The sequence below is a fragment of the Mobula hypostoma genome, chromosome 21 (assembly GCF_963921235.1).
Source record: "Mobula hypostoma chromosome 21, sMobHyp1.1, whole genome shotgun sequence".
Classification (NCBI taxonomy): domain Eukaryota; kingdom Metazoa; phylum Chordata; class Chondrichthyes; order Myliobatiformes; family Myliobatidae; genus Mobula; species Mobula hypostoma.
In genome coordinates, this window is record NC_086117.1 from 46,499,176 (window position 1) to 46,522,628 (window position 23,453).

A 23,453-nucleotide genomic window follows, 5' to 3' on the forward strand; every position below is an offset into this window, starting at 1 on the left:
AAAATGTAATGGATTACAGGACAACCTATGAAAGGAATAAAAAAGTCTCAAGATAGATGTAGGATTTCTTGCTCTTCAACCAGTGCCAATAGGTCCAACGGGACCAATTAGCCTCATCTGATGGTGCCAGAAAACCTCGGTGCCAACAGGATTCAGCCTGGATTACGTGTTGAAGATTTCTGGAGCAGCACCTGAACCACACCCCATTAGTGTAAAAGGGAGAAGTATGCTACCAAATGAATGACAGATGGCGCTGTTTATCTAAGTTGGGAGCATGTGCTGGAATTTCAATGGATTTACACAGAAGAAAAATGATTTGCATAGTTAAGGAATTAAGAGTCCTGGATCAAATAGACTGCATGCTGGTTCTGGTAGAAATAATCTTATTCCATGAGGCATGACCTACTAATATCCAAACAATGTATGCTCCCTTACTGAGGATAACCATCAAAGGATGTCAGATCGCGATGCAACAGACCTGTGACCTGGCAATCTGCAGGGCCTTGTTGATACCAGATGTTCTCCCCATATGGTGTGTCACTGTGCTTCAGTGTTCTAGACTTGACAAGATGTTTTGCCCATTTCTCTGCATCCCTGCTGATTTGAGAGTTCAGGATTAAAGGTTGTGCTCCATGGCGCGCCCGATACTTGTTTGCGGAATTCAGCAACTGTTCGGCAAAATTTCCTGAATCTTCACCTGAAAGAGATAAAGACAGGTGATAAACAGCTACTTTCAACCACAGGGGAGGGGCGAGAGGGGGAGATCACTGACAGGCAATCCTGCATCTTCCCCCTCCATCCTTTGGAGAATGTGACAGGATGGTAATCTGTGGCAGTGCCCAGCAGCAACAGAATGGGGCACCATCAGCCACACTTTCATCCAATCTAAACTCTGCTACCCATATCCCAACTCATGCCAAGCCCCATTCACCATCACAGCTCTTCTCACCAATACAATAAAATCTAACACTTAAACATTGTCATGAAGGCTTTGGAATTACTGTTCAAACAGAACAAATCATTACACATCAAGGCAGTACAAGATAAGGCAACAAAAGAAAGCAGAAAAAGGTACAAGAGCTACAGAGCAAATGCAGTGCGGGTAGACAATAAGGTTTAAGTTCGTAACGAGGTAGATTATGAGGTGCAGATCTCATTTTACTATTGTGACACTCTCACTGGTCTGTATACAAACTTGGCTCATTAGCTAATTCTGCTAATGACCACGTGACTCAGCAGTGAGAAGGCCACCTTTCATACGCAATATATGTCTAGGATTGCTATGATCTGGGATTCAATCGAACAGGAAAGTTTGAATGTTCCAATAAAGAACACTGATTGTAACGAATACTGTGTAAATACTAACCTATAAAAAATTATCAGTCACTAAAATGACAGATCGTACACCAGCATAAAATTATAAAGAAAGTAGATTTACCAATTTTTCAACTCTATCAAAGTTAACAGAGAAAAGAAATATAAAAAGGCCCATTACAGTTAAATCAATTGCATGTGCACATAAATGTTGGAGCTCATTTCTGGAGTAGTCAGGTATATCACTTTACTCATGCTCTGAACGCACATTCTGCGTGAAAGACAGCAGCTAAATTTCGAACTTCCTTCAAAGACCATCCCCAACAAACTGGCTAACTCAGGAGTATTGGCACTTCCTCCTTCAAACCATTCATCTGCACAAAGCACTTTTACAACGGGATCTCTCCTTCGAATGGCATCTTCTCTTGTGCCCCGCTCCACAGCTCCCCCCAAAAGACTCCAAATTAGACTACTGTCCTTCAGAAAGCTTATCCTGCCTAGCCTTCTCAAATGTTCCATGATATCCCACTGCACAGAAAGTTACAACACATACCAAGACAATCCCAGTTGGCTGACACAATGTTCCTAACTTGGGCAGCATGGCTCCTTCAGCCAAAGCTAAAACATTCTATTAACAGGACACACTGCTTTCTCAGAAAACTGCTAAAAGAAAAATACCTCATAGCATGGCAGAAGAAATGTTAACCAGGGTATTACATTATACTAGGGAACTGTTCATTATGTCTGACAACAATGGGGTAGACGTTGTCCTTGAGCCTGATGGTACATGCTTTCAAGCTTTTGTATCTTCTGCCCAGTGCGAGAAGGGAGAATAGGGAATGTACAGGGTGGGTGGAGTCTTTGATTATGCTGGCTGCTTTACGGAGGCAGTGAGAGTCCATGCAGGAGGCACTGCTTTCTGTGATGTGCTGAGCTACGCCCATCATTCTCTGCAATTGCCATAACAAGCCATCATTCATCCACATAGGATAGTTTCGATGATGCATTGATAAAAAAGGGTCAAGAGAGAGAAGTCAAATTTCTTTAGCCATTATTTTGGTTTTGGCCTGCAACTGCTTTATTATAGAGCACGGAGACAAGGCCTTTAAGCTGACTATCCGCGCTGCTCACCCATCTACACGATTCTCATCCTAATTTCTGATATTTTCACCACTGCACTCCAATTCTACCACTCACCAACACTAGAGACACTTTACAGTGTTCAATTAACTTACTAATACACATATTTTGGAAAAGGGAAAAATCTGGAGCACGCAGGGGAAATGTTCAGGTTCACAGGAAGAATCCATACTGACAACACCAGAGGTCAGGCTTGAGCTTGTGAAGGGAGTTGTGAGACAGCAGAGAAAGTCTAACGCTACAGTTCTCAATCCCTCCTTTTAAACATATCTTCCTGTGAATAGCTTTGTTTCTTTAAGAGTTCCATCCAACCCATTTCAGACAGGAGTTTCAGAAGCAGTTACGCCAAAGATTCAAAACAGGTGCAGCACATGGGTGCGTGCTTAGCCCACTGCTCTTCACTCATCAATTTGTGGCTAAGCACAGCTCAAATGCCTTGTATAAATCTGCAGATAATACCACTGCTGTTGGAAGAATCTCAGATTGTGAATCGTAGCTGTACAAGAGTGAGATAAATGTAGCTGGTTGAGTGGTGTAGCAGTTGCAATCTCACACTCTATGGCTGCAATACCAAGGAAATGATTGTGGTTTACAGAAAGGGGAAGTGGGGAGAACTCACACCAGTATTCATTGAGGGGCCTAAAGACCACGAGCCATAAAATACACAGGAGCAGAATTAGGCTATTTGGGGGACTTCCGGGGTCGAGTATGGAGTGAGTTGGTGCGTGTGAATGTGGCTCCCGATTTTTATTGAAAATCTACCTGTTTATCTTTGCCGTATGCTCGAGATAACTGAATATTTACCATTGTGAACAACGCGGGACATAGCTGGACATTGAAATGGCAAGTAGAATGTACCTTCGAAGTAAAACCGGGGAAAAAGATAGCGAAGCCTCGAGCAAGAAGGCTGATGTTACAGTAATGGCGCCGTTGCACGCTGCTGGAGCTGGACCCGGCCCTGCGCTACCCGATGACCCGGAGAGGCTTCGTTTAGTGCTTATTACTGACATGACGCAAGGGGTGCATTCTGCCCTAAAAAGAGAACTTGAAGATGCTTTATCACCAGTGAATGCTACCATGGAACAAATTATGTCTTCTTACGAGTCGCACGACGAACGCATTCGTGGGGTTGAAGACGGTCTGAATGATTACAGTGGTCGGCATTCCTGAAAATTTGGAAGGTTCGGACCCTGTTAAATTTATGACCGAATTTTTTGACGAAGTGCTGGGGATAAATTTTTTCCCAAGGCCTCTCGTGCTTTCGCGTGCTCACCGAGTCGGACGTAAACCATGCGGTGTTTCTGGAGCCAAGCAAATGAGACCAAGAACGTTCCTGGTTTGCTTTCACTCCTTTCAAGATGAGCAATGCATCATCAATAGATGGAAGCAGGAGCTGTATTTCCGTGGACACCACGTGTTTTTTTATGAAGATTTTAGTGCGGAGCTGGGTAAAAAACGAGCAGCTTTCAAGGAGGTGAAATCCCTGCTTTACGGGAAAGGGGTCAGGTTTGGCCTCTTGTATCCTGCCCAGCTCCGGGTCATGCATGAAGGTGAAAAGCATTATTTCCATACACCAGAGGCGGACAAAGAGTTTTACCATTCGCGCTGGGGAGAAGAAGAACGAGAAGAGCAATGACTTTTTTTTAAGGTTATTCATGCAGCATTGAAGGGGCCTCATGCCGAGGCAAATGGTTAATTTTCGCAATCCACTTCTTTGTTCATTTTTTCCAGTTTAATTTGTGGAACGCGATCGGGTCGAACTGCTATGCTGCCAAAACTGATTAACAAAAACTTTCAACCAGCAAAATGTAAATATTTGGGATTTGTATCTCGGGTGTTTAAGTTGCCCAGTGTTTTTTTTTTGTTTTTAATGCTTAGCTTGACCTGTGTCTTCTTTAGCCTATATGTTATATTAAAGGTAGTATAAGTGATAGGATAAATGTTAAGGAGGGGAGCCACCCTAGATTAGATTGAAAATTGGGTTGTATGGGGAACACCTTGGAAGTTTTTTGTTTGGTAATGCCTGTGATCATCCTCAATTGGGGAGGTAGATCTAGGTTTCGGGGGTTAATTGGGTTTTGTTGTTTGCGTAAAGGGATGGGGGGAGTGTTTTGGGGGATTACCATGGCAGTTTATTCTTCTGTGTGTTACAGATTGATCAGACTTTCTTTTCATTGTGCGTTATTGTGTGCAACTTATGCCCTCACACTGTTTTGGATTGTAGGCCCTGTGTGTCTTTTGATATGGTTAACATGAGCGCTGCTGTTGGAGGCCACCCTGTGAGGTTTATTTCTTGGAATGTAAAGGGGCTCAATGGTCCGGTTAAAAGAGCTAAAGTTTTCTCTCATCTGAAACAATTAAAAGCATATATACTATTTCTACAAGAGACACATGTAAGAGTGGAGGACCATGATAGACTTCGTAAAGCATGGATTAGTCAGGTTTTTCATTCCAGATTTAATAGTAGGTCCAGGGGGGTGGCAATATTAATCACCAAAAGAATGCAGTTCACACCATCTGATGTAATCAGTGACCCTAATGGTCGCTTTATTATAGTCTCTGGCTCTCTCTTTCAGATACCTGTTATTTTGGTAAATGTTTATGCTCCTAATTGGGACGATGTCCAATTTGCAAATAAGGTTTTGTCATTAATACCTAACCTGAATACACATAAGCTAATCTTTTCCGGAGATTTGAACTGCGCTATTGACCCACTGCTTGATAGGTCTTGCCCTAGGGGAACATTTTCTGGTATGGCAAAGGCCTTCTCGATGTTTATGCAACAAAATGGTTATATGGATCCTTGGAGATTTTTTAATCCATCAGTTAGGCAATTCTCTTTCTTCTCTCATGTTCACCACTCCTATTCCAGGCTAGACTATTTCTTTATAGATAATTCCTTGATACCTATTGTTACGTACCCCGTAACTGGGTTGCCAAACCAGCAGAAATGGATCACTCAATTGGAGTCTGGAGTACTAGAACTAAGAAAGTTTTATTAAAGAAACAAGCAACACAGTAATCGAAAGGATAATAAATGCAACAGTTCAGTGATGATAAACACACATGTGCACAGAATTAAGATAACAGCATCAATCAAGCTCTATCGTTGTCTAGGGGTAAATGACCAAATTTCAAAATGACTCAAAGTTCAGTTCGCAGTAATCGTTGCCATGGCGATGGACAACGTGGGGGAAGAGACAGAGAGAACAGGAACAACTGATCATTCAGAACACTGCTTCACTCACAGACCAGCGAGATGGCTCACAAACAGCTTTTGGGCGGGTCCTTGGTGATGTCACCTGAGGTCACCGACTGTGACCCCTCCTCCAGATGCGGTCGATCCTCTGCAGTGAACCCGGCACCCAGGCAAGGGCGGACACACACCGGGTTCCCGCTGATTGTACCTTTCCACCCTTGTCGTTGTCTGGTACTTCTCACCCACTCGTGAGAGGCGTACCGCTTCCAGGGTCTCGTTACCTCGGGTGGCGTGTGTCCCCGTCTTAGCGAACCTGTCCCTTTTTATCCCCCTGCTGGGGTATCGCCTGTCCATCACTTCAAACAGTTCAGGGTTCAAAGGGGGGAGCCGCTCCAGACAGCTCTCTCTCCCACATCCCTTCATTACACATCTCCAGACGCTGCTCCATTGTTCCTTATCTCTCCTTCCCCTGAGGGCAGGTGGCAGACCAACTGCTGATGCCACTGATGCTAGCCCAGGCCAGCAAACATCTTAATTTTATGTGTATTCTCGTAACACTATGATTAGACAAATTGAATACACTGCTATAGTTATATCTGATCACTCGCCCGTGAAACTGGACCTATGTTTTCCTTTAAACGTTAGAGAACGGCCTCTGTGGAGACTTAACCCCCTTTTGATTTCTAATGAGAAATTTTGTAGTTATATATCGGCTAACATTGACACATTCTTCCAGACTAACAAAACTGAGTCGGTATCGTACTTTTTACTTTGGGAAACTTTAAAGGCTTACCTGAGGGGTCAAATAATATCTTATACTTCACTTGCCAATAAAGAGCATAGGAAGGAAATGCAAGTGTTAATGCAATGTATTTGGGACCTGAATAGAAAATACTATGAGGCACCCACTGTGGAATTATATAAAGGCCGGGTTGATTTGCAAGCGAAGTTTAATCTTTTATCTACAAACCTATCAGAACAATTAATTCTTAAGACACGTGGCCTCTATTATGAATATGGTGACAAGGCGAGCTGGCTTATGGCTCATCAGTTGAAACGTCAAGCTGCATCACGACTTATTCCCCAGATAAGAGACACGCACCAGAACTTGACAAGCAATCCAAAAGAGATTAATAACATCTTTGCAACTTTTTATTCCTCTCTGTATGCCTCAGAGTTCCCATCAGATAAAACAAATATGGAATGTTTTTTAGATAATTTGGAAATACCAACTCTTGAACCAGAGGAAGTGGAGAACCTAGATTGGGCTCTTGGGCAGGAAGAGATTAATAATGCCATTAAGGTGATGCAGAATGGTAAATCCTCAGGTCCTAATAGTTATCCAATAGAATTTTATAAGAAATTTAAGGATAAGCTCATACTGGTCCTTCTAGAAGTGTTTCAGGAATCTTTGGAGAACTGCTCCTTACCCCCTTCTCTTTCACAGGCAGCTATTTCACTACTTCTTAAAAAGGACAAGGACCCGACTCAATGTGGATCATATCGCCCCATCTCACTTTTGAACGTAGATGTGAAAATTTTGGCTAAAGTGCTTGCATGCCGTTTAGAACGTCCCCTTCCCAAGATCATTTCAGACAATCAAACAGGTTTGACTAAAAATCGCTATTCTTTGTTTAATATCCGTCGACTGGCTGATGTGGTTTATTCACCCAGCGATTCTCCAAGGCCAGAGGTTGTTATCGCCTTGGACGCGGAGAAGGCGTTTGATAGAGTGGAATGGGTATACTTCTTTAGTGTTTTGGAGAAATTTGTATTTGGCAGAATATTTATAGCTTGGGTTAAGCTATTATACCACTCGCCTTTAGCATGTATACAGACAAATTATTTTCGATCTGACTATTTCCCATTAACACGTGGCATTCGCCAAGGCTGCCCACTGTCCCCTCTTCTTTTTGCAATTGCAGTTGAGCCTCTTTCTATTGCACTTAAGTCAACTACATTATTTCAAGGTGTTAGAAGAGGGGACATGGAACACCATGTTTCCCTGTATGCTGATGACCTCTTACTTTATGTTAGCGACCCTATAGGTAGTAGTCCTGCTATTGTGTCATTATTAGGTCAATTTGGAGCCTTCTCTGGCTATAAACTGAACTTTCAAAAAAGCAAATGCTTTCCCATTAATAACTTGGCCCGACAGATCCGACAGGAATCCTTGCCTTTTCCTTTATCTCAAGATGGTTTTGTACACCTAGGAATACATATTACTCGCTCTTTTACATCTCTGTTTGAAGCTAACTACAGGCCTCAGGTTAGCCAAATGAAGGCTGATTTCGAGAGATGGCGCAGTTTACCCCTTACTATAGCTGGGAGAATTCAGTCAGTGAAAATGACTATACTTCCTAGATTTCTCTATTTGTTTCAGTGTTTGCAAGTTTTCTTATCTAAGTTATTTTTTAAATCAGTCGATCAAGCTATAACCTCCTTTATTTGGGAAAATAAGGTCCCAAGGGTTAATAAGCGCACTCTCCAAAGAGGCCGTGACGTAGGTGGAATGGGTCTTCCCAGCTTTATTCATTATTACTGGGCATCGAACATTCAAAAAGTATTATTTTGGCTTCACCGGCCAGATATAATCCGGTGTCTGCTTGAGTCACGGTCTTGCCACTCCTCGTCTCTCCCAGCTTTGGTGTATTCTTCCTTACCATCGAAATCCTCTCAATTCACATCTAACCCAGTCGTGCTCTCCACCCTCAAAATTTTTAATCATTTTCGCTGCCACTATAAGTTCATATCAGCTTCAGTTTTGGGCCCCATTCATAAAAAACATTTATTTCCTCCCTCCACATTCGATTCAGCTTTTAGACAATGGGGTTTGAATGGTCTTATGAGCATTAAGGATTTGTATACTGATAACATATTTGATAGTTTTGATAACCTGAGCTGTCAGTATGGCCTTCCGCATAATCATCTTTTTAAATACCTGCAGATTCGCCACTTTGTCAAGGAAAAATTTCCCTCTTTTCCTGTTCTACCACCTGCTATGTTATGGGAAAAACTCACTCTTAGCTTTAACAATAAGGGGCTGATTTCTGAACTATACTCTCAGCTGATGTCTTTGGAACTTCAAGATCTAAACAAAACTAAGAGTAGGTGGGAGGATGACCTCGGTATGGATCTGGCGGAGGAATATTGGGCAAAAGTATTGAATAGGGTTCATTTCTCATCATCATGTGCTAGACTGGGGCTCATACAATTCAAAGTTTTACACAGGGTACATTTAAGTAAAGCCAGACTGGCAGACATATACCCTGGGACAGATGCTGGCTGTGACAGGTGTTCCTTCTCTCCGGCTGGTTTAATACATGCATTTTGGTCATGCCCTCGGCTTGATGACTATTGGGCACTGGTTTTTCAAATTATCAGTGAGGTTTTGGGGGTGACATTGAGACCTTGCCTGCTTATAGCTGTATTTAGTGTGGCAGATGATGATTTGGGTTTAAATGCTAGCCAGTCGGATATCATTGCATTTATATCGCTATTGGCCCGTAGGAGAATTTTGCTGGTTTGGAAATCTGCCATTCCCCCAACTGCTGCTGCTTGGTTAGAAGATGTAATGTTTTTTCTGAAATTAGAAAAGATTAAATTCACTTTGAGGGGGTCTGTGAAAAAGTTCTATTCAAAATGGGGACCTTTCTTATCATATTTTGGGAGTCTTAAGGAATTACCTACTAGTTGAGGGCATTTGATTGTACTTGGGAAGTTGCCTCCCATTTTACACGCTTATAATTTACCTCACAGGGTGGTTGATGAATTGTAAATATGAGTGTATTTTGGATCATCTGACATGTTGCAGATGTGTATGAGCCGTCGTATTGAAGTAGTGTGGGGGTATGGTTGTGAAATGTCCATACTTGTATTTGTGAATTGTTGTGTTGTAAATATTGTAGCTGCCATGATATGTTTGGGGAGGGCGGGTGGGGGTGGGGGAGGTTTGTTTTGGGGGTACGATACTAAAGCAAAATGGAGGAAAATGTAATCCATTATATATTCTGTATTGTGTCATTCCTTCAATAAAAATAAAAATTAAAAAAATTAGGCTATTTGGCCCATCAAGTCTGCTCCATCATGGCTGATTTAATATCCCTCTCAAATCCATTTTCCAGCCTTCTTACCTTAACCTTTTACACCCTTACTAATCAAGAACCTCTCACCTCCACTTTAAATTTACAAAACATCTGTCAGTGTCAAAGAATTCCACAGATTAACCACCCTCAGGCTCAAGAAATTCTTCCTCATCTCTTCTCTAAAGGGACATCCTTGTGCTCTGAGGCTGTGCCCTCTGGCTCTAAACTCCCCCACTACTGGAAACATCCTCTCCATGTGCACTCTATCTAGGCTATTTAATATTCAATAGATTTCAATTGGATACCCCCTCATTCTTCTAAACTTTAGTGAGTACAGACCCAGAGCCATCATATGCTCTTCATACACTAACCTTTCATTTTTGGGCTCATTGTCACAAACTTCCTCTGGACCCTCTCCAATGTCAGCATATCTTTTCTTAGATATGGACCCAAAACTGTTCAGAACACTCTAAATGCAATCTGACAAATGCCTTATAAAACCTCAGCAGTACAGTTTGCTTTAATATTCTAGTCCTCTTGAAATGAACGCTAACACTGCATTTACCTTCCTTACTAGTGACTCAACGTGCAAGCTCAAAATTCAAGGAAAATTTATTATCGAAGTACATACATGTCATCAAATACTACCTTGAGATTCATTTGCTTGCAGGTATTCACAGTAGAACAATGAAAAACCACACACAAAGATTACTAGCCAATGTGTAAAAGACAAATAGTGCAATAAATAAATAAATACAAATGATTCCACTTCTCTAGGAGCTTACCAACATTCAACATGACATTAAAACTTTTGATAAATTGCTATAGATGTGTTGGGATATGGCCCAGTTCATCACGGTAAATCCATTCCCATCACTGAGCACACCTACATGAAGCGTTGTCGCAGGAAACCAGCATCCATTATCAGTGACTCTCACCACCCATGTCATGCTCTCTTCTTGCTGCTGCCATCAGGAAGAAGGTACAGGAGCCTCAGGACTCACACCACCAGATTCAGAAATAGTTATTACCCCTTAACTATCAGGTTTTTCAACCAAAGGAGATAACCACTCAAATTCACTTGTCCCATCATTGAAAGGTCCCCACAATCTATGCATTCACCGTTAAGGACACTTCATCTCATATTCTCAATATTTATCGCTTGCTTATTTATTAGTTCTTTCTTTTTTTTTATTGCAAAGTTTGGTGTCTTTTGCCCACTAGTTGAATAATCAAGTTGGTTCAGTCTTTCATTCATTCTGTTATGGTTATTATTCTATTGGGTGGTGGGGTGGAGATCTCTACCACAGGAGGTGTAAAGCATTCCTTCCCTCCACTAGCCTGCAGGTCACCACACATGGGCAAGGTGTAGCACCTGCTTCGGCCCCTGAGCAGGGGGGGGGGGGTCACATGAAGCTATGAGAGTAGGTGGTGGATGGTCATATGAACAGCTGGTACATATCACATCATGGTTATGCGACCTCTGACACCAGGTAGACAATCTCTGAAGAGTATTGATAATAGCTGGGGTCACCCTTGTAAAGACACTGCCCAGAAGACAATGGCAAACCACTTCTGCATAATTTACCAAGAACTATCAAGGTCACAGACCATGGTCGCTCACATCATATGACACTGCACATAATGATGATCAGTATGCACTTTAGGGACTAGTATCAAAAATTCTAATCGTTTTAAAGTAGTTATGGAACAGATAACATTAGTCCACAAGTTAAAATCCTAACAGTGGGACAGGGCTAATTTTGACAGCGTTAGACAGAAACTTGCAAAGTTTGATTGGGTGAAGCTGTTTAGGGATGTGTGGCAAGGGGATGCTTTTGAAAGCAAGCAAGGTAGAACTCAGGGTCAGTACATTCCAGTTAGAGTGAAGGGCAAGGTTGGCAGGGTTGGGAAATCCCAGTTCACAAGGTATATTGGGGCTCTGGGCAGGAGAGTGGAAGAGGAATACAATACAAATAGTGGAAAGCAAGTGAATCCCGCGAGGAGCATAAATGAAGTAGGAGTACACTTAATTGGAAAGCCAGGAGTGCAAATATAGGACATGAGGTAGCTTGGGAAGACAAGGTGAAAGTGAATCCAACAGGATTCTGAGCAAAAAAGTAGCTAGGGAAAGTATAAGACCCCTTAAGGATCAATATGACCAATTTTATGTGGAGCTACAGGATAGAGGTGAAGTCCAAAATGAATATTTTTTTGTTTGTATGTACTGTGGTGTTAGCAGAAGCTCAGGAATTCTGAGAATAGTGATATCACATTTAGAAAGGATGTACAGCCTTAAAAATAAACAAACAAAGCTAGGGGCATAAATTTAAAGTGAGAGAGATAAGATCTACAATGGAGATAGGGAGGCGGGTATCTAGAATGAACTGCCAGAGAAAGTAGTAGAGCGGGCGCAATTACAATGTATCACATTTGGACAGCTGTAAAGGTGTAGAAGGATATGGGCCAAATGGGACTAGTTCACGTTGGCATCGCGGTCGGGTCGGCACAAACGAGTTGGGCTGAAGGGCCGTTTCCGTGCCTTATGACTGCTATTTGATTTCTGCTGTATGTTTGTCAGTTTTCTAGTAGGATGGGACTTGGAGGCGCTGTGCTCTTCAAAACCCATTCTCTCCCCATGAAACACTTCGGGATTTCGGGGGGAAGCTACAGGACCTGCCACTTCCCCTCCTCTTTCACGGCAGCTCAGAGGGCGGTGAAGACGGGAAATTCGGGCGCAGTCTCGGCGGAGCCGCCCTCACACCGGGCGACGGCAACCGCCGAGTGACCCAACCACATGACGTTAACATCACTATGGCCACACGTGCCCGTCCTGCACCGCCAAGTGACCCAACCACTCGGCCACGTGATATAACATCGCTACAGGTGCACGTGACGTCACCGCACACATGCCTGTTGCTGCCCGACCGGCGCTGCCGAGTGGCCCGTCCGTTTGGCCACGTGATTTAACGTCGCTAGGGCTGCATGTGACTGGCCCTCCTTGGGACTGCTGCTGTCCGTCCTGCACTACCGGGAAATTTCTGTGGGTTCCAGCACATGTGGAGGTGAAGGGGAATGAGAGGGTGGAAGAGTCGGCAAAGAGGGCGTTGGAGAAAGAAAATATAGAAATGCACATTAGTATCAGTAAAGCAGAGGTTAAGTGTGTAATCTGGAAAAAATCAACCAAATGTGGCAAGAAAGATGGGACAGAGAGGGGAAAGGGAGGCATTTATATCAAATATGAAAAAGTGTTGCAGGTACTAGGGTAGGTAGTGGATACAGGAGAGAGGAAATTGTGTGGACTAGGTTAAGGTTCGGGCACTGTGCATTAAGCAAAACATTGAAAATGATAGGGAAACACCAGACAGGATTCTGTGAGGAGTCAGTAGAACATGTAGTTCTGAGTTGCAGGAAGTATGGAATACAGAGAGAGATGATGGGAATTAAACTAAGGGAATTGGGGGTGCAGGAATTCACATTAAAAGAGTTGCTGGGCATGGGTGAGAGAGCACAGGTTAGGGTATTTTTAGCTTTCTTAAGGGGTACAGAGGTTTTTTTATAGGATATGACGGATAAGCAGGAATAGGGTACTAGGGTGGCCAAAGATGGGAGGATAAAGTGTAGGTTAGTGTGTGTGTGTGAGAGAGAGAGATTGGGTGAAGGGATTTAGATTGTAAGTCTATATTTAGATTGTAAGTCTATTGCATACTCCGGAGCAGAAGGTGTACATAAAGCACCATTAAGCTGGGTGCCAACCACCGTAAAACAAGAAGAAGAAGTCCTGCACCACCGGCTTGCCGTCTGTCCCGGACAGAGCAAACACTAACCCAATCAAGGTTAGGACAGTCCAGCACTTCTCTGGGCACTAGTATGGTAACACCAATGTTCTTGAATGGAAAATGCTGCCAAAAAAGTACTGGATATGGCCCAGTCCATCACCACCATTGATAACATCTACACCAAGCATTGTTGCAGTGTCCATCACCAGGAACCCCCACCACACAAGCCATGCTCTCTTCTCACTGCTGCCATCCGGAAGAAGGTACAGGAGCACCAGGACTCTCACCACTAGGTTCAGAAACAGGTATTACCCCTCAACCATCAGGTTCTTGAACCAAAGGAGACAACCCCACTTAACTTCACTGAACTGTGCCCACAACCTATGCACTCACTTTCAAAGACTCCATCTCATGCCCTTGATATTTACTGCTTATTTATTATTAACATTTCTATTTCTTTCTTTTTGTATTTGCACAGTTTATCATCTTTTGCACACTGGTTGTATACCCAATTGGTGGGGTCTTTCATTAATTCTATTATGGTTATTGGATTTATTGAGTATGCCCACAAGAAAATGAACCTCAGGGTTGTATATGATGACATAAATGTACTTTGATAATAAATTTACTTTGAACTTGGGTCACGACTGCTCTGGTCAATGCATACGGGGCTCAGATGACCTCTTGAGATGTTGCACTTTAACGGGCAGGGGACTTCGTATGCAGACTGCCGAAGATGGAAAGGCCCGTAATATATAGGTTTTCCAATAGTGTGTAAAGGCATGGCTCGAAGAGCAACAGCTTCTTGCGTGGTGGAGGTCGCTGGACTGAATTATTTTCAACTGACTGGTAAAACTCCAATAATGCTGCACACTCAGAACCAAGATGTTAAATTAACCCATTTTCTAGATTACTCTATATTGTTTCTATCACAATAGGTTTGTCAACCTGGTGTCCGGGTCCAGTGAATTGAAGGGGTGTTGGATAATATCACCTGTTGGGCCAAATGATCTACCTTTGGGATTCTGGATAGTGGATCATTAGAGTTTTGATATATTTGTACAAATATTAAAGCACGCCTCTAATTGCTTTTCCTTTAGTGTTGATGGCAATGTTCCAGACATAACTCCTGGGGATTCCGGAATAAGGTTGTTGGAGGGTTGACTACACTATGAATGGTGTGGGTGTTTACTGTTCAGGTGCTAATTGAGAGAATATGCTGTTCACCAACTTTTGATCATCTCCAATTCCATAACTTTTGGACAGGTGAATTTGTTTGATATTGATGGTAACGGTGGCCTAAACTATGTTTGTGTCAATTAGTTGTTTTGAAGATTTTATTTTGCATAATTAGGAAAGGAACATTTTTTAGTTGAAGAAAAGTATGACTGGTATAGGAGTGAATGCCTTGATACTATAGGAGGAGTTCCCTTAAATTAAATTAGCCATTGTTTCAGTTGCCCAACAGGAAAAGGAGAGTTTGTTTAGAGAACTGAATTGTACCTGATGTAGGTGCCAACAAGCCTGTCTCCGGTGCACCAGGTTTGCTTGTGTTCCCTCTGGGGGCTGACGAACCCTCATCCTCCTGCACCTTGCTGCCAGCGGGCAGGACATTTCTAGTAAAGTAGCCCGGATTGGTGATGTTACCAGCTGGGTTAAACTGAGCCACCACGATAGTGAGACCTTTACCATCAGATGCCAGGCCAACCCCCATCTCCTTGGAGTCTTTCCAAACCAGCTGTGTGAAATGACCTGTGTGGAAACCGCAGGAGGGTAATTCATAAAATTTAATTTGTATTTTCCATCACAATGTTTTATTAATCAATGCAGATGTATTGTAACCTCCAAAGTGCTGAAAGTAGACCCAGTCTGGCCCCTCCACCACTCTCCCCCTCCACCTGTTCAGCTTGAAGTTAGTCATTTTCAGGAAGAAAAATATCAGCAAAAAAAGAGAAAATCAAACAGTTAAATAACAGAACATACGGACATGCATGCCTTCAAAACCATCGCATCACCCAAACGCCCAACATCCTACTTTACAAATAACACTGAATTTCTCAGCACCTCCTGTACTGATGACCTGCCCTCATTATTACAGCATTTCCATTCAGATCATCATTTCTCCCAACAGTAGTACCAGAGTTGATTAGGATGGTTTCAGAGAAGGAGAATTACCACAATTCTTCTGAAATCCAGGAGAGGAGAAGTCATAATTCTTAATTTCGTTGTACCACGAGTCAGCAGCCTGTTGTCCTGAAAACAAAGTCATAGGAAAACATTTAGGTTTCTCAAAAGGTAAGTAAAAATCATTTCAGATAAGGGGAAGTAGGCAAAGAATTTCAGGCTTTTATAATAGTTATACAGTATATAGTTGTACAATGTGGAAACACTATGTCCTTGATAACCATCTATACTGAACTCATTTACCAGCACTAAGTCTATAGCTGTACCTTCAAAGTGTAAAGAAAATTTGTTATCGATATATGTATATGTTACCACGTACTACCTTGACATTCATTTCCTTGCAGGAGTTTACAAGGAAAAAAGAAATACAATAGAATTTATGAAAAACTATACGAAGACTGACAAACAATCAATGTACGAAAGAAGGCAAACTGCAAGTAAAAACAAACACAGTGGATTCTGGTTAATTGGGACAGCCGCTTATTTGGAACAACTCTTTAAAAAAACTAAAACTAATTGAGGAAACAGCCGGGATTCACTTCATTTATTTGCCGCTATGCATCTTAATTGGGACAGGAGACTTGCCAAATAGTTTCTAAATAGCATCAGTCATGTGCACTTGTGCAGCAGTTAAACACTATTCTGTGCTTCAAGCAGACAATTTTTGAGTAGTTGCCTGGGTGTGGGTTCAGGAAGCAGTGATTTTAGTAACTGATAGTTGATTTTAGTCACTGATAATTGACGAGAAATAATCAGTAAGACAATTCAAAACAGCTTTGCTCAGTGCCGAGAGGATCACCATTGTCTCTTCCACCCCCTCGCCTCCACTTGTGACATTTACTGGGACTGCTGTATACATTGTTGAGAATTCCTACCATACGTTCCACAATCTCTTAGACCCACTGCGATCAGGGAGGTACAGGAGCACCAGGACTAGGACTGCCAGACCGGGTAACAGCTTCTTCCCTCAGGCTGTGAGTCTAAAGAATACTCTGCCACCACCGAGGTCTCGTCACTAGCACAGCGAGCTGTTTGCAGTTTACTTGTACTGCACACTGCATGCACTTCAAATTATATTTTATTAACTTATTTGTGGTAATGTTTTATGTGCTGTGTGTTACATGTTTTGCGGGTGCAGCGTGGTCCAGAGGAACATTGTTTAGTTGTATATATGTACAGTCAGATGAGAATGAATTTGAATTTATCCTATCTAAACACACTGAACAGGTTGGGGCTGTATTGTTAGAATGGGGTGATTCTTAGAAACATAGCATTCTAAGTAGCCTGGGCAGGATGGAAACATGAGATGTTATCACATGTGGAGATCTCAGATGAGTGCGTAGAGTTTCAAGATAAGTGGCAACTCATTACAAACAAATATAGAATTTCTTTTTATGGTGGGTGGGGAATTCTTGGAACTCTATGTTGTGGAGATTACATCATAAGTACTTCAAGTAGACGTAGTTAAATATATGAAAGATGAGAGTACTAAGGGCTGTGAGGAATGGCATAGAGGAGTTGAGGCCAGGACTAGATCAGCCGTGATCATATTGAGTGGTGGGTCAGGCTTGAGGAACTAGGAAGTCTTGCTCTTATTTTCTTCTTGTAAATTTTCTCTGCCGTTACCCATGATGAATATTATCCTGTCGTCTACAAGTTTCCTCCATCCTGTGAACAACACCACTAATTTTCATGCTCATTATACTTTCCACATTCATATCCAAATCAATAATATGCAAGCTGTCCCCAGTTTACCAATGCATGAATTACAGATAAACGCGTGTGAGTGAACGCTGATAATAAGTTTCAAAGTCTGACATATGTACGTGTGTTCATTCCTATGAATGGCTGAACTAGTTTTTGTCTCTCCATGTTTCGTACTTGTTCTGTCTTAGCATATTTTTGACATCATTCATCACAATACTGCGGAGGTATGGTTACCATGCTGAGTGACTTTTTACTTTTTTGACTCTCAGACAAAATTCTAGGAATTTCTGTAAAAATGGAACTCGTGTATTACCAAGGAACAGCCTAAATACAGCAAACAGTATGGAACCCAGCACCAGTCTCTGTGGTGCACCAATGGTCAAGATATCCAATAAGCATTGCACCCTCTGCTTCCTATTACCAAGCAACTTTAGATCCTATTTGCCATTTTGCTTGAATCCCATTTTGGACCAGCTTCCCATGTGGGACCTTATCTAGAATATTATGGAAGTCCACATGGAATACATCAACTGTATTAGTTTCATCAGTACATTTTGTTACAGCTTCAGAGTAGTAAATCAGATTGGTTAGATAGATTCGCACCCTTAACAAAGCCATGCTGTCTCTTGTTGCTGCTAGCAGGCAGGAGGTACAGAAGCCTGAAGTCCCACACCACCAGGTTCTTGTATGAACTTGCATAACCATAATCCTTCCACAGCAATGGAACACTATGGACTATCTCTTGGATGACCATGGCCTTGTCTCTGATTGGGCTTTTTAGCACTAATTTATTATTTTACTGTCTTTTCTTCACTGTCTTGTATAATTTATATTCTGTGTGGTCTGAATCTACGTGCCTATGATGCTCCTGCAAGCAAGTTGTTCATAATACCTATACCTCATCGTAGTTTGCACATGACAATAAACAACTTGATATGTTTAATCCCTGCCTTTCCCAGGTGAATTAATCTTCTCCTTCTGAGATTTCGATAACTTCCCTAAGACTGGCATTAGACTCTCAGATCTGTAATTACCTGGCTTTCTACCACTGCTCTTTGAATAGAAATACCACATTTTCTGCCTGTCAATCATCTGGAACCATATGTAGAAGAAGACATTTAGAAATCTTTGTGGGGCTCCAGAAATCAACTCCCTTGACCACTATAGTGGGTTGGCATCCAACTCCCCATGCCCTTGAATTCTTCCAACTTTAATTCCAAAGAAAGAAATCTTCTACCTATACTTTTTAATGATTACATGTTTTACAATTTTACTTCATCCCACCCTGCATTTTCCAACCACAACATCTTTCATGAATATAGATGAGAAGCTTGCATTTAAGACCTCACTTTCGTATATTGTCCATGCACAGATTACCATTTTGGCCCCTATGGGCCCTACTCCATCAGGTCCAATATAATAGCTGGTGAAGTGTATTTGATCAATCATGTGATGGACCGGTTGGGCCTCTTACGCATAGGCACAGGTTTTAAAATGCCCATGTTTACGTTTCGGCAGGCCTGGTTTGCAGTTTCTACACTGTAAATTGCCCAGCGTGTACCTTTATCAACATGACTCAGTAAAAACTAATTATATAATTTGTTTGTCAGTCTTTCTCAGCAACAGGTATACAATAGCCATTTCATATTAAAGGGATTTCTGCACTGGTAGTTTCTAGTTGAGGTTAATTAGGGACTCTCTGCCACAGGTTAGGTAGGAGTTGCTTGGTGGGTGGCTGGAGAGTATGGGAGCTAGTATCCACTATCTACCTTTTCCAAAGAAAAAGTGCTTCTGAAAAGATTCGGGGTTTTAGTGGTATTTATACTATACTTTGAATTTTGAACTTTATCCCTTAGTGTGCCATTCCCATCTTAAAATTTATTTTTCTCTTTAATGATTAATATTTCACTATATCTTTTTCTTGATAATGCAATTTTATAAGTCCTCATTGTATTCCTGTTTCTCTGATTTCTTAATCCCTTCACAGTCTTACTGTCATAGGCAGCCTGCAAGTCAATATACTAATACACGCCACTTCCCTTGCCCTCAATTTACCACGTATTCAGCCATGGAATCTTGTGTTTAGTTTGTACCTTAACACAATATATTTTTCCTGCACTTTGTTGAATAGGGTGAATCTGTTAAATATTTCCCACTTTCGTTTGCCAATATTTTGCCCATTTTAGTTTCCAAAGTTTTGTTCTAAACTCCTCAAAATCTCAATTTACTTACCTGCCTTCTTTCATCTTAAATATTATGATTTTTTTCTATTTAAAATGTACTTTTATGTGTTTCTGCTTTGGTTCTTCCCCCATTACCGGAGGCAGCAGAATCAAAATCAGGTTTATTATTACTGATATATGACCTGAAATGTGTTGTTTTGTGGCAGAAGTACAGTGCAAAGGCATAAAATCTATAAAGTACAAAAACAGTGTCACAAACAAGGAAGAACGTGGTATTGTTCATGGATGATTCAGAAATTTGATGCTGAATGAGTCCTCCTCCTTTGCTGGTTCTAGCTACATTATTAGTCCAATCAATATTGTTGGTGATAAATCTTTTATTATCTTCTATCTTTATGCATTTCAATCCGTTTTAGAGCTATATAATGCCTCACAATATTTAATTCCCAGTCTTCAGCAAGCTGTACTATGTCTGATCCATATCAAAGCATGTTTGCTTACAAATCGCCAGTTGTAATTAAGACACTCTGTGCATTAGCAGCTCTGACAATGAGAATTTTGAGCTGTTTACTCTTCACCCAGTCTGAAGCAGCGTGAGAAGTCAGATAATGATGTGGAGCAGTGATAGACTGGGTAGTCTGGTTAGTGCAGTAATCTTCCATGAACATAAACTGAATATTTACACTGGGATTAGACTGAGAATTCAGAGCATTGTGATATTGTGGCTGGCATGTGTGACACGGTGGGTTGTGGGCAACAATATATAATTTCATTCTAGCAGTTTATCTTAGGGTAGATAAAATCTGTTGCATAAGTTTCAGTTGGACTTGTCGTGTTCAGGACAGCATACATTGGTCTCAGGTAACAGACTCAGTCATCTGGAAAATTACTTTATTGTATCCAAACCCAGCATTACTTCTCATACTTATTTTCAAATCCCTTCCTCACCATTTATGAATACTGCAATCTCCTCCACGTCTACAACTATGATTTAGCTCTAATTCTGGCTTTTTGAGAATTCCCTTATTTTAACCATTTAAGCATTGGTGACCATCCTTCAGTTGTTTAAGCCCTAAGTTCTGAAATATCCTTCTTAACCTTTATCACCTCTCATTCTTCCACAAAGTTATTTTTTAAAGGCTCCCTCAAAGCTTTTGTCCATCTGTTTCAATACTTCTTAGATAGACAAATTTTGTTTGGTGATCTTCCCATGATAACCAATGTAGTTACTTTTCCCAGACATAGTCTAAGGCACCCTGTATAAGTTGAAGTTGTTGTGTAGTATCCTGTGTTAGTGAAATATCATACCTGTCACCTCCTGCCTGATTGTGCTCTGCTGACACCAGATATTCTCCCCATGCGATGTGACACTGTGCTGCAGTGTCCTGGAGTTTACCAGATGTCTTGCCCATTTGGTAGCCTTTTCACTGACATCTGGGTTTAGGATTAATGGTTTTGCTCCATGCCTCTTCCGGTACTCATTCACAGATTTCAGCAACTGTGAGGCAAAGATACCAGAACCTATACGTGGAATGAATGGAGATATCAGTGAGACATGGAAGGTCAGTATTGTGATGAAACTCAAAAAGGCAACATGGATTTTTCTCCATTCTCACACTGAACTAACATTATGTTTGTTACCATTCAGTAGTGTGAGACCATTTCCTGGGTTCTGTTTATGATTCCAGTGAAGAGTTGCAGGATGGTCTATAGCCTAGAGGTCAGGGGCAGAAACAGTTTGAGAATAAGTAGTTACGTCGGGTTCACTCAAGCTATTTAATTGGATGTGATATATACTATATATGAAATTGTGTGTATGACATATGACAAGCAAACCCATACAGTTAAAGGCAATGTTGACCTTGAAAGAAGGAAACATGAATTTACATTGCCTTCAGTCCAGTCACTGGAATCCTGTCAAAGTGTGGTTACTGCTTTAATGTGGAAAATTGAACTAAATTGATCAAAATCATGTTTGCTGCTATGTGCTGGGGCAGCAGGCTGAGGGTAGCAGACACCAACACAGTCAACAAACTCATTCGTAAGGCCAGTGATGTTGTGGGGATGGAACTGGACTCTCTGACGGTGGTATCTGAAAAGAAGATGCTGTCCAAGTTGCATGCCATCTTGGACAACGTCTTCCATCCACTACATAATGTACTGGTTGGGCACAGGAGTACATTCAGCCAGAGACTCATTCCACCGAGATGCAACACAGAGCGTCATACGAAGTCATTCCTGCCTGTGGCCATCAAACTTTACAACTCCTCCCTTGGAGGGTCAGACACCCTGAGCCAATAGGCTGGTCCTGGACTTATTTCCTGGCATAATTTACATATTATTATTTAACTATTTATGGTTTTATTACTATTTAATTATTGATGGTGCAACTGTAACGAAAACCAATTTCCCCCGGGATCAATAAAGTATGACTATGACTATTTTAGCCCTTAACTGAGTGCAGTAACTGATTGTGCTCCACTGCTCTCACCTTTCAGGAGATGGTCAGAATCCCAATTCTCTCTGCACACTGGAATTCCAATGTACCTGTGAAGATTTTGCCAGAGTCGTGATTGCTGTTCTGATTTGTGCCTACATAAGAACTTGTGGAAGAATATCAACCACAGAGTCTCTATTTCTCAGAAGATCTACACCCTGCAGTGCATGTCAGGAAAATGTTTCTTCAGGATCATTGTTGATAATCAGTAATTAGAAGAAGGTTGGGGGTGGAACTGGTGATTGGCAGAATTCAAAATTGAGGGATTGGCATTGATTGCCTTTTTCACCCCCACTGGATTTTTCAGTCCTAATGAAACAATTGAGCTGATAACAAGATGTGTTGTGTAATGGGCAGCAATATCAATGTCAGCTACTTTCTGTTGCCCATCTGTGCATTTCACCCCTTTATTCATGTTATCAGAGCAATGATACTGTGCTCAGTTCTTCTGGTATCTATCTGAGTGGGCCTTTGTTGTGTTTCAGTGGAATCCTGTTGGTTTCTGGAACTGTCGGGGAAGTTGTTCACCGGGCTAATATCACTTTGTGGAACAGCACCACTGTTTGGAAAGAGTAAAGCCATATTCTGTGAGGTTTCCTACTGTTCAGGCGTATTTGGAAAACTGGCATCCATCTCCAAACATCATTGTGATAAAACCATCAAAGAAAATGTCAAAGTTAGTTTTAAGTTTCTTTAAAAGATTATATCCATTGGTTGTAAAACATCTATGGAAAATTACTGAATGATCTATGATGGGAGTGTGGAAAAATGCAATTGGAGATCTTTGAGGATTTTCTCAACAAGAACTGGGAGCTCCAGCACTTAGTCTTAGCACATAAGAGATATGCATAAACACTTATGTATTTTCTCAGTATGTTCCTGTCAATCTGCATTGCAAGCTTCACTGCCACCTGTGTCTGTTCTCATGTCAATTGAGACAGGAACCAGGGGCTACCTAATCTAATTCCTAGCTTGGTTTGCTGGGTTACTGCCCTGTGTTAATTACAATACGGAGCTCAACCTTAACCAGTCCTAGCTGGGGTGGGATGTGAATGCCCAATTTGCAGATCCATGATATTTTAACATCTGCGCTTCATTTGCCTTTCAATTTCCCACCAAGAGCAGCTAAATGTTGCAGAGAACTTTCCAACAGGTGAAGCAGAGCATGTCACTGGGTTCCAACTAGAGGTTTAAGGACTGTGGAAGCAGATAGAGCTTGGAACCATTCTGCAGCACCACAGCCTTGCAAGAGTTGTGACAGACTCTTTTCTATCTTCAGTCCTGGTGCGGTACCATGGCAAAGTGTGGCTATCCCATTCATACATCATGTAAAACTGCCTTCAGATGCTATTGATGTTTAAGGAA

The 23,453-nt window shown here is 41.7% G+C and overlaps 1 protein-coding gene across 1 annotated transcript in view; it reads right to left on the minus strand.

The window, feature by feature from the left end:
- The window catches only part of LOC134360095 (uncharacterized), a 136,419-nt gene that overhangs the window by 24,760 nt on the left and 88,206 nt on the right, over window positions 1-23,453 (minus strand). The window contains exons 15-18 of the mRNA XM_063074175.1: window positions 20,900-21,112; window positions 15,693-15,770; window positions 15,021-15,269; window positions 479-697 (exon numbers count right to left, since the gene is read on the minus strand). Coding sequence (XP_062930245.1) covers window positions 479-697; window positions 15,021-15,269; window positions 15,693-15,770; window positions 20,900-21,112 — 759 coding nt within the window. The remainder of the gene's footprint in view (window positions 1-478; window positions 698-15,020; window positions 15,270-15,692; window positions 15,771-20,899; window positions 21,113-23,453) is intronic.